Genomic DNA, 12,215 nt, shown 5'->3' on the forward strand with positions numbered 1-12,215 from the left:
CCCGCGAGCAGAGCCTTTCGCACTTCCGGTTGACACTCGAGGCGAAGAGATCCACTTGTGGGGTCCCCCAAAGGGCAAAGATCTCCAGGAGAATCTCCTGAGCCAGCTCCCACTCGTGAGAGAGCGTCCGCCGTCTCGTTTTCATCTCCGGCCAGATGAACTGCCGAGATCAAAATTTCCTGCTGGATAGCCCAGAACCAGAGCTGCATCGCCTCCCTGCACAGAGGAAGTAACCCTGTCCCCCCCTTTTTGTTGAGGTAGTGCATGGCCACTTTGTTGTCCGTCATAATCAGGACTTTCTTTCCTCGCCCGACGGCCCTCAGCTCCATCAGATTGATATGGAGTCTGGACTCCGACGGAAACCAACGACTGCTGACTGTCATCTCATTGGCATGAGCTCCCCATCCCATGCGGGATGCATCCGTCACGATTGTCACCTCTGGCCAGGGTAGCCAAAATGGAGCCCCCCTCATTAGATTGCCTTCGACGGCCCACCACAGAAGATCCTGGTCGACCGAGGGCGGCACCTGAACGGAGTCCGACATCCTCCCGGAGGACTGAGCCCACTGTATCTTGAGAGCCCATTGCAGAGATCTCAACCACAACCTGGCCTCTGGGACCAAATGAATGCAGGATGCTATGAGGCCGAGCAACTGCAAGAACTTGAACGCCGAGTGACTGTGGGCACGTTGAAACCTGTGCACCATCTGCTGAATGTGATGAGCCCTCACCTGGGGAGGGAAACACTGCCCCAGTGATGTGTCGCGCACTGCTCCGATGTACTGGTGCCGCTGCGTTGGCGTCAAATGGGACTTCAAGTTGAGGGACAAGCCCAGCTTGTGAAGGGAGTGGCAGGGGATGGACAGATGAGCCAGGACTTGCTCAGGAGAGTGCGCCCTGATCAGCCAATCGTCCAGGTAGGGGTAGACGTGAATCCCCCCCTTTCCTGAGATACGCTGCCACCACCACCATGAGCTTGGTGAAAACCCTCAGGGCGGAGGTCAATCCGAGCGGCAGGACCTGAAACTGAAAAGTGCGAGTCGCCAACCGCGAACCTCAGGTACTTCTTGTGCTTGGGATGGATCAGCACATGAAAGTAAGCGTCCTTGAGGTTGAGAGACACCAACCAGTCCTGAAGTTGAAGGGCCTGGAGGACTTGAGAGAGAGTAACCATCTTGAACTTGTCCTTCCTGAGGAGCTTGTTCAAACCACGCAAGTCCATGATGAGTCTCAATCCTCCGTATTTCTTTGAAATCAAAAAATAAGGGCAATACCATCCCTTGTTCCTCTCCGCTAAGGGCACCCGTTCTATGGCGCCTTTCTCCAGCAGGGATTTGATTTCCTGCGCAAGGAGCGGATCCGGACTCTTCAAAGAGAGGTTCCCTGGTGGATTGTCATAAGGCCTCTGCTGGAAAGGAAGACAGTAGCCGTGGGCTATGATCTCCAGAACCCACACATCAGAAGTAATGCCACGCCATTCTACAAGATGCTGCGCCAGCCTTCCCCCAACCGGCGAACCATGGGACATGGCCTCATGACTGAGCTGAAGCGGCTGCGGCAGTGCCTGAGGGTAAAGAGGCCACTGCCCGAGCGGCCTTGGCACCTCGAGTACCTTGTTTTCCACCTCTGGTACTCTTACGGTGGCCCCTTTGACTTGCAGCTCCTCTCGATCTACCAAAGGATGAGTAATATCGAAAGGAACGTCTCCTCCATTGCTGTCCCCTAGGACGAAAAGGCGGAGGTTGGCGAACTGCAGTGCTCAACGACTTTGCTGCAGCTTTGGAGGTCTGCAAACTCTCCTTGCTGCCAAAAAGATATTCATCATCAAAGGGCATGTTGAGAAGCCGGACTTGTAAATCAGGAGCAAACCCCGACTTCCGCAACCACGCAAATCTGCGAATTATGGTGCTCGCTGCCATGGACTTGCTGACGCAATCTGCCATGTCCAAACCCGACTGAACGGATTCACACATGGCATCCTTGCCATCCTGAACAAGAGCAAGAAAGCCATCCCGTTCCTCACATTCGGGAATACGTTCAGCCGCCAAAGAGACAATTCCACAGAGTATGAGTGAAACGTGCTAAGGCACACACGGAGTTGGCTGCCTGTAAAGCCACACCCCCTGAAGAAAACACTTGGATGGTAGGTTACAATGCCTGTTTTGCCGGGGCTGTAGCCGCCTGTACCACCAAACTCTCCGGAGTGGGGTGCGTAGTCAAGTAGCTGGGGTCGCTACTGGCTGGACGGTATTTCTTCGACAAAGACTTGCTCACTGCCGGGAGACTCTCCGGAGCAGTCCAAGCCGCTGTCACCCTTCTTTGCAAGGCCATATGGAATGGCAGTACCGGGTCAGTTGGTGGACCTTGGTCAAGGATATCCATTGGGTCATACTGCAGAAAGTCCACTGGAGGCGCAGACCACCCCATGTATTCCGTCACCCTCGACATAAGGCGCCGGTACGAGGGCTCAGCGTGCGTGCCAGGCTCAGGCCTACCGAACTCAACCTCTGGAGAGATGTCCAGACCACTGGCGTCGTGCAAAGACTGACGCAGGTCTTCCAGCTGACTATACCCAGACATGAGTGTCAGGAACCTCTTCAGTAACCATACCTTCATCAGACCCTTCCATCCACCTGAGAGATGTAATCCAGAGGCTGGAATAAATCCCTGGATGAGGGCACAGAAAAAGGCTCCAATACAGGCCTCACTGACTTCTGCAGGGCCTTTCTCTGAGTTGCCACCAGTCTCTGGGGCACCTCCGATAAAGCCTCCTCGAAAGGAGTCAAGGGCGTTGACAGAATCAGCATCGACGTTCAGCGCGGCGCCGACGGCATCGACACAGGCCTCGAGGGAGGAGCCCAGAGCGCGTCCTTCGACAGCCTGGGCGCCAATGTCGCCGATGGCTTCCTTGGAGGCGGAGCCTTGAGAGAGTCCTTCGACTGCCTCAGCGCCAAAGGCGTCGATGTCTTCTTCGAAGACCTCACAGGCTCTGACGGTCTCGAGGGCGTCAAGGACCGGGACCTGGAGCGGGCATGGCTAGAGCGATCCACCTTGTCCGACCGGGACCTTGAGAAGGTGCCCGGTGATCGCGACGACCGCTCGAGCCCCAAGGCGTGCGAACGGTGTCTCTAGCACGTTCCCTGCCGCGTCTTTCGACGGCGCGGATGGAACGGAGCCCTGCGACTGAAAAATCGCCATCATCTCCTTACGAAATTAATCCCATTCCACAGGAATGGAATGCTTGTCGGTCCAAGCAACCCGCCGACGGGCGGAGTCCTCGGTTGAGGAAGGCGACCGGTGACGGCGCTTCCGTGAGTGCCTCAAAGAGGCAGAGGAATGGCGGGCCCACTCCAGGAATGAGACCCCCTGGACTTACGCAGACGATGCAGAGAGTGGCCGCTCGAATTGTCAGTCAAAATCCCAGTGGATTTTGATTTCCGGGGCTTGGACACCTTACCGACACAGTTTTTTCTTACGCTCCCGCAAGGCCTTCAATGTTAACGACTGGCAATAGTCACAATCATCCGTGGCGTGGTCCTCAACGAGGCACCAGAGGCAGGCGATGTGCGGGCGTCAGCGACATCTTAGAACCGCAGTCCCGACACTTCTTGAAACCCGGACGCGGGGTAGATGAAGACAAAGACATTCTTCACAAACAAACAGGTTCGAAGAACCGAAAGAATAGAACTCAGAAGAACCGAGGCGCGCCGAGATCTCCGAAGTGAACACGTTAGCGGAAAAAACGGAACTGAGGCTACGGGCGTCGTGCGTCCTACTTATAACATCCGGTGACGTCGGCTCGACGGAGGCTCTCATGGACAGCGTATCGAAGTCATCGACGCAGAAAGTTTTCCAAAGCAGCACAGCTGTGGCGAGTACCTGTCATAGATATGGAATACGTCGGAGGAGCCAACCCCCTCAAAATAGGCCGCTTTGTTTGGCAGCGGAAAAGCCCAAGAATCCAGCGTAAGCCCCTAACTCGGGGAAAGTTGCTAGGAGGTTTGGGGCTCCCCTCCATCCCAAGATATTATCGAGCAGCCCAAATTGCTGCCATCCTGAGCTGGACTAATCCAGTAGATCCCCCCCCAAATGGCACGACACTGAACAACACTATCTGGGCCCCTCTGTAATCTGCCCTTTCTCCCACGGGAGGCGCGCACCTATCGGGGATCCCTCCTTCCCACCACAGTAACTACACTTCGCTGCTGGGATAAATGCTGCTTGCAGAGAGGGTTCTCAGCGGGCCAGGGCCCGCTTTGCCCGGTCACGCAGAATCCAGCCTTTACCCCTGGGCTTCAACCCAACTCATATCAGCTCTGGTCAAATGGGAACTCCTTGAGACTACGAGAGTTCTATACGGACAACTTGCCCCTGACCTTTGCCCAATGCAAAGAGAAATTTAACCTCCCAGAAACGGAAAGGCTTAGATATATACATCTCTGTCATTGGATAACTAACCCAAATACAGAAAGGGCAGCCACTAGACCCCCTACAGGATTGGAACTAATGGCTTCAAAAGGTCAGCATGCCCACAGAATAGCTACTTGTTACCATCTCCTGGAAGAAGTCCCGGAAGATGAGAAACTTACCTATATGCTGGCATGGGAGAGGGAGCTGTGGATTGATATGTCCCAAGAATCCTGGAAGAGGATTTGGGGCAGAGCCCATAGATCTTCAAGGTGCACAGCAGTAAGGGAGTGCGCGCTTAAGCTCCGCTTTCGATGGTATTTTTCCCCCCAGAAATTACATGCAATGAACCCAGACTATCCTGACACGTGCTGGCATGGATGTGGGGAGAGGGGAGACTTGGGTTATCTGTGGTGGCATTGCGCCATCATTCAATCCTTATGGCTGGAAGTTTGATCAAGGATCAAGACATATGTGGGGCTCTGCTTCCCATGGATCCACTTGTAATGCTGCTGGGTGATACACCAGACGATGGGTCGTACCCGCGGTCAGTCCCCAGAGGTGATCTGATTACTCAACTACTTATGGCAGCTCGCCTCACGCGGACCCGATTTTGGAAGGAAGTAGAGGGCCCCCATATAGCCTATTGGTGGGTGAACGTTTGGGAACTGCTCGGAATGGAAAAGCTAACGGCTATAATAGAGGGCAAGACATCCAAGTTCTCCCGTATCTGGGGGCCATTTCTGGAACACGAAGCTGAAAGGGAACACATGTTTTTCCAGCCTAAACTGATTAAGTACCTTCTTAAACCATGACAAGCCTTGCATATGGACTGAGCACCACATGCGTGGAAGCCTGGACCTATGCGGACTATACCCTGCCCGAGGGAAATGTTGTTAATAATGTTTGTGGATGTTGTGGGAATATTTTTTTTTTTTCTTCTCTTCTTTTCTGCTCTCCTCTTTTCTTCTGCAGTTTTATGTTGTGCTAAGTTAAGCTTCTTCCCTGAGCGCGCTGATGAAGTTATGAATAACGGATGAATTTTAACTATGTTAAAATGAAATTTCGAAGCATTGATTAAGCAATATGATTAATGATCTAGCTCTGTTATATGTTACACAATGAATTTCATGTTTGATCAAGGTTTCAATAAAAATATATTGATTAAAAAAAAATTAAAATTCAGAGTGTGGATAAAACAAAAAAGATATTTGAGGAAACTTATGTTATGGCAAGATACTGCACAATTATTGTGTACCAAGAACACCCGTAATATATGGGGTCTAATGGGGGAAGCCAGCGGCGATAGACAAGCCCCCATGAATAATCCCATTGCAGCACATAGATGGGAAAAGTTCTTGAGTGACCGGAAATATCCTGATATGTGAAGTTGGCAGGATTCCTCCAATCATTAGCCCTTCTAGTCCACCATTTAAAATTTTGGTAGACCAGCTTTTGATTAAAATAAAAAAGCTCAAAAAATCCTGTGCGCCTGGGCCATAATGGCTTGGCGAACATAGCATTGAAAAGTAACCCAGTATTTTGGGCGGAATTATTGAAGATTCTGTTCGATAAGGTACTACACGAGGGCAAGATTCCGAGTTCCTGGCAGAAGTCAATGCTTATACCTATTTATAAAAAGGGGGATAAGTTTGATCCAGCAATCTACAGATTATTATCGATGCTGGATGTCTCCGGCAAATTGTTTTCTAGCTTACTGCTAAAAGAACTCCAGGAATGAGCTGATAAGAGTATTACTGAACCGCTTTCAGAGCAGATTTAGGCAGGGTTATTCCACCTCACATAACCTAGTTATATTAGATACCCTGTGTATTAATGCCAGGAAAACGTGTAAGCCTCCTCTGTATGCCCTTTTCGTTGATTTTAAAGACGCTTTTGATCGAGTCTGAAAAGAGAGTTGTTATGGTCGAAATTAGAAGCAATAGGTTGTCCTCACGGCCTACTATATTATCTGAGGCTCCTCCACTTAAATAACACTGCCTCTTTAAAGTTGGATTCTTATGGGACTATGACCGCACAAGTTGAGCAGAATAGAGGGGTCAAACAGGGCTGTGTTACGGCACCCACACTATATAATATTTTTGTCCATGATCTACCGCGGGCAATTTGTTTTGTTCATAACTGTCCCCCACTTATAGGAGCTGAACAATGCCCGGTACTTGCGTACGCGGATGACCTGGTCATACTCGACCATACGATTGGTGGACTACGGAGATCAGCGGAGGCTCTATGGCAGTATGCTAAAATTAACGATTTTGTGATTAATCTGGAGAAAACGCAATTGATGGCGTTTTCTTGTAAGAAGATTGCCCGTACTAGATTAAAGGTACATGAGTTAGAAATATTGTGTACGCCTAACCATAAGTACCTTGGCATTGACTTTGAAACTGGAAATTACTATCGGCTATGCATACAAGCAAGAAAGGTTAGAGCTGCCCAAATATCGGCATTGGTCTATCGTTTCACTAAGATGGGGGCTTCACTATTTGGGCTGCTTGATTACTATATCAACAGGTTTTAGCACCAATGATTGTATATAGTCTTGAAGCGCTACAGACAATTGACCTCAAATGGTTACAGGCAGTTGAGGGCAAAGATTGGAAAAAGATTTTAGGCCTTCCTACCGTTCTTAGGCTGGAATTGGGGTTGCATTCATTGAAATCATTGGTGCTAAAATGAAGGGCTGAACTATATTTGAAGATAATGACTACCTCTAGTAACCAGTTGCTGATATCGCTCCGACAGGAACTTATGAAGGAGTCTAGGAAGTATTTTCTTTTTTTTTTAAGGAAAATAATGAAAAGTACCTTGATGAGATAAACTGGAGTAATCGATCGGGAGAATTCTGCCCTGCATTAAAATCGGCTCTTGCACGGAAAGTTGATCTAGGGGATTGGCTAGAGAATTATGCCCATTTAGAAGGTCTTAAAAAATATCAGTTTCGAAAGTACATGTTATACACTTATAAAAAAAAAAAAACACAGCAACATCTTAATTTATGTCCAACTCTAAGACTGAGACGGTTTATCCTATTAGTTAGGATTGATCATCTACCAGTCTTAGCAACCACAGGTACAGTAAGCAAGATACCCATTACTGAGCGCCACTGTCAGATGTGTAAGGACAAAGAAATTGTGGAGACAGGGAAACAACTATTGACTAGCTGTCCTAATATGATGAGTGTGTATAAAAGACACTACGATAAATATGTACATGATATAGAACATGTTTGGGAGCCAACCCTCTGGTGGCATAATGTCAATGCTTCAAACGTGATGGTCTTCATTGCAATGTATAACGTTTGTGAGAATCTACTTGGGAATTGTATTTAAATGGCATAGAAATGTAGGGCAAGAGCAGATGGTTATGATTAGATACAGTACACCTGACTAAGTTAGAAATCAAGAAAGGAATTCATTTGAAATTATAAGCTTTTTTTTTTACTTATTTTTAAGTATGTCAACTATATGATTTTATTAGGTTTGATGAAACAAGTGCCGATACATTTTAGTATGTGTGTATGGATTGTAAATGTATTTATTATGTTTATGATTTATATTATATGTGAAAAGTGTATATATAAACTAACACATTAATAAAAATAATAAACCAAAAAAAACACTATGGGTATATTTTTTGGAGGCATATTGCTTGTCAATCAATATTAGTGTAATTTCAACATGGATACGAAACATACTCTAGATTCATCATTGGTGAACACAACCTTAAAATGTTATGTTTATTTCATGGTACTGTTTAGCCTTGTAACAGAAAATGTAAAAATATTGTCAAAATATTAATGATCAACAAGTTATAACAAGAAGTGAGCACATGGACAGTTAATTGATGCAGATTTTAAGAGGCATTTATTTTGTCACCTTCCCCGTGTATGCCTGCATTGGATAATTAATTTGCATAAGCATTACACAAGCATACATCTTGCACATCCCTTTGCAAAATCCCACAAGGGGGAAAGGGGACAAACTACGAAGGAGTATTAAGTGATTGCATAATAAAAAGCTAAGAAAATAAATTCTTCAACCAAGATGTTGAAATAACTTGGCCTTAAAGCTTCAACAGGCTTTGTCCTTAGCAGGACACCAAAGCTGAATGCCCTGCAAACCCAAAATAAATGAGTGAGAGCTACCCATGCTTGCTGGGAGGCGAGCATTCCCAACCTTTCTAAATCCACTTGTGCAGGGTAAATAAGGAGCGCTGGAATACAATGCAGATGTATTACCCATTTTAAATTTAGAAGTCGGGATGGAGACAGAGAAGACAGAGACAGCTATTGGAGTAGTCAGGGTGTGACAAGACAGAGATCAGACCCAAATTCACCAGGTAACGTGAAAGCAGAAACACATCCAGGAGTTTGACAATATGTGGTGGAATCTTAACTTGCGGCTTTCAGGCACGTGCTCCAATGGACAGTAGGAATCAATGCTTTGATTTTTGCAGTAGTTTACAGTGAACGAGTGGTTCCCACATGATGTGCAGTTGAAACTTGGGATTTTTGTTACAAAGTATCCAAATTTTGAAAATATAGTGTTTGCCTTTTTAGCTCATGATGATTCAAGGTAGTCTGGCAAACTAAGCTGAAACACGTTAATATAGACTAACAGTTTGTCCCCAGTACTCTATGCAGGCATAATTATCTATGGTTAGTGGGGGCCTTGGAATGAAAGTTAAGCTAATCATTTGAGTATGATAATGGTTGCAACTGGCAATGGGCAGTTTCTAAGCATTTCAAATTTTTCTTGGTAAGAAAAAACGGTCTTTCCGCCATTCTAAAGCCTTGCAACGTCATGGTACATGGAGCCATCGAATTCTAGTTTTCAGTAGACACCTTTTACTAGTGCAATACGCCTGTTAGATCGTAAAGATGCATATTCATAAATTGAGTCTGGTAACAATAGGTTTACAAATCCTCACCTTGGTTAAAACTATTAAATCTCGTTCTCTTAAGGGAAGGCCTTGTATTTCCAGATTTTTAAGAGCACCTGACACAACAAGGCAGTTTCTGATGGCTTTACAACATTGGAAAGTCATGTCTCTCGATCGAATTGCTGGAATACGTCTTCTAAAATGTGGTGTATATTTTTCCTCACCTGTTATACATGCAAAAAAAATCAAAGAAAGAAAAGGTTAAATCCAACTGACTTTATCATGCACAATACAAAGCTTTTAAAAAGAAGAAATTACAGTGTTTTTAGAAATCACATGTTAGATTCAATGTTTAAAAGATTTGTGAGAAAAAATATATCCCTGCTGCCCTCCTCTCCTTACCGAATACACGCCTTATATTTAGAAACATTTTTATGGTAGGGCAAAAGTGGCACGTGCCCCTTGGCCCCCCACCTTGAAAGGTCCCCACTTGATTGCCTGATGTAAAGAAGGCAGGGCACTTATTTCAGAGGAGAGGAAAAGAAGTTTATTTTGGATATTAATACATCCATAAAAAAGTAATGCATATCGGTTTTGAATAAAAACAACAATATTACACGTAAAACTGTGAATAACTTTTTTTTTAATTAAAACTTTTTGTTGAAGAAATATACAAATCACAATATAGGACAAGGAAACATCCAAAATATACTGGATATCACAATGGGCAATTGAAATCATACTCAAGATCAAAATTAAAACTAACTTAAAGGGGAAAACCATATGCCAGTAGCATGTTACATTTGCAAAACACAATCATGAAATCACGTAGCGCGTACAGTTATGTACATCGACAACAGGCACCCCCCCCCATTGTGGTCCACTAACACAGAAACCTCCCCATCAATATACAAAATTCCATCAGCACCATGTGGGGAGAAGGTTTGGGTGCAAGAAGTCTTAGAGTAGTGTATAGTTCATATGCGTCCAGTAGCCCCTGTTCGGGATAGGTGTGTTATGTGGTAGACAGCCATCTCTAGAGTACTGAATTGATCAATTCCCAAAATCTCTCTGCTTGCGATACACTTGCCACCAGACGGTAGCATGGTCGTTCAGTAGTGTATGTTTTGGTTAACAGGGCAAGCCATTTCCTTTTGGTGGGGTGGTGGGGGAGGATTGCACTCTTCCAATCTAGGAGCATGGCCTTTCATACTCTGAAGAGCATGATGTTGATAGGTTTGCAGGTCAGGATTTCATCATGCCACTGATCCACATCAGCGCTTAACATCATCAATGAGGGGATAGAGTAAATGTAATGCACTGTATATGCGGCAACTTGAGAGAGACCATAGTCCAAAAGGATTTTGACAGAACCAGAAAACGTGACCCATAGTGCCAATCATACCACAGTGTCTCCAGCAATCAGTCGTAGGGGTCAGTCTTGTTGCATAGAGTTTTGATAGGGTGAAATACACCCTTTGGTTTATCTCCCTATTCTGCAAGCTAAATTAAATTGTGAACACATATAAAGGTTATAAAGTAGGTAAGTGAGGGGGAGTTTGGCAATGTGGCAGCTTAAGGACTGAGCTCCCCCGAACGCCCATCCCCCATTAATAGGCAGCAGTCGCAGGGATGTCATTTTACCAAAATCCCAGGGGTAGCAGAAGTGACATCACACAGACCTTGACCTCTGATGACATCACAGTAAGTGATGCCATTTGACCCCGCCCCTAAGTGATATTACAGGACTTGATGGCACATGACCTGTCAACTGTTGACAAATCAGGAAGTGGCATCACATAGTATTGTTCCTCAGTATACTAAGAAAAATATGGTTACGATATCACTGTAATATGATATACATTTCACATAAGAATGGATCACCATTTGTAGTGTTAAAATCAGTGTATACAGTCCCATATTTGCCAAATTACTGTGAATGTAAGCAGACGTCGAACACAACAACCTGGACTATTGAACATCACTGGAGCTAAACTGTAAACAGACAGAGCATCTCGAAGAGGCCCAAACCCCCAAGCCAGTGCCTGCCAAGTGTCTGGCCACAGACTGGAAACAACTGACCAACACAAGCCCAACCAGAAGAACGATGGTCTGGAGGGTGGCCCAGAGCTGTGCTAGTGGTTATGAATGATTGGAAACCTTCCAGCCATCACCTTTTTGTTTTGCATACCTGGTAGGTAACCCACAGTTTTATTTTGCTAGATAGGCGATAGAGAGGAAGGATGTGTTGCAGGTCACAGTAATAGTAGGGATTTTATTTTCATTGTAAGCAACAGCTCCACGTCATCAAGAAAAGCCTGCTGGGCCTAGAGGCCTAGACTACTCCACACTCATGACACCCACTAAGGCAGGCAGATGTCTGGGGAAGCTTGTGGTCATGGGTAGAAGGGATGTGAACTAGCAGTTCGGGCTGGACTGCCCCTTTTGGGGTGGGGCCAAATATGATTTGCAAATGGTCTTTCCTTGACAGGCTGAAAAACGGTGGCCCAGAGCTGTGCCAGTAGTCAGGAATGATTTGAGACCTTCCAGCCATAACCTGTTCTGTTTTGCCTATTTAGCAAGTAACCCACAGTTTTTGTGTTAGATGGGAGATAGAGCGGAAGGATGGGTTGTAGGCCACAGTAATTGCAGTTTAAAAAAAAATTGATTGTAAACTGCAGCAGCACCTCCATGTCCATCATCCTGAGAAAAGGCCCATTTTATTATTTTCTTTGGTCCCTTATATCTTGCTTACTGCCAGCCTCCTACAGCTTCTTAGCACTGGAAAAGGAGCTTAACCCATGTTGCACTGCATCCTCTTGCTGCCAAAGCAAGTGCACTGCCCATGAGCTACCCTTCCAAATATATATATGTTTTGCTTGAGGGAGCAACAGATGGTTTAC

At 46.0% G+C, this 12,215-nt stretch overlaps 1 protein-coding gene across 1 annotated transcript in view; it reads right to left on the reverse strand.

The window, feature by feature from the left end:
• CEP78 (centrosomal protein 78) overlaps positions 1-12,215 on the reverse strand; it is a 1,593,497-nt gene that overhangs the window by 1,342,813 nt on the left and 238,469 nt on the right. The window contains exon 3 of the mRNA XM_069625901.1: positions 9,361-9,536. Within this exon, the coding sequence (XP_069482002.1) occupies positions 9,361-9,536 (176 nt within the window). The remainder of the gene's footprint in view (positions 1-9,360; positions 9,537-12,215) is intronic.

Source organism: Ambystoma mexicanum, chromosome 6p, assembly GCF_040938575.1.
Source record: "Ambystoma mexicanum isolate Mex_15411 chromosome 6p, UKY_AmexF1_1, whole genome shotgun sequence".
NCBI lineage: Eukaryota > Metazoa > Chordata > Amphibia > Caudata > Ambystomatidae > Ambystoma > Ambystoma mexicanum.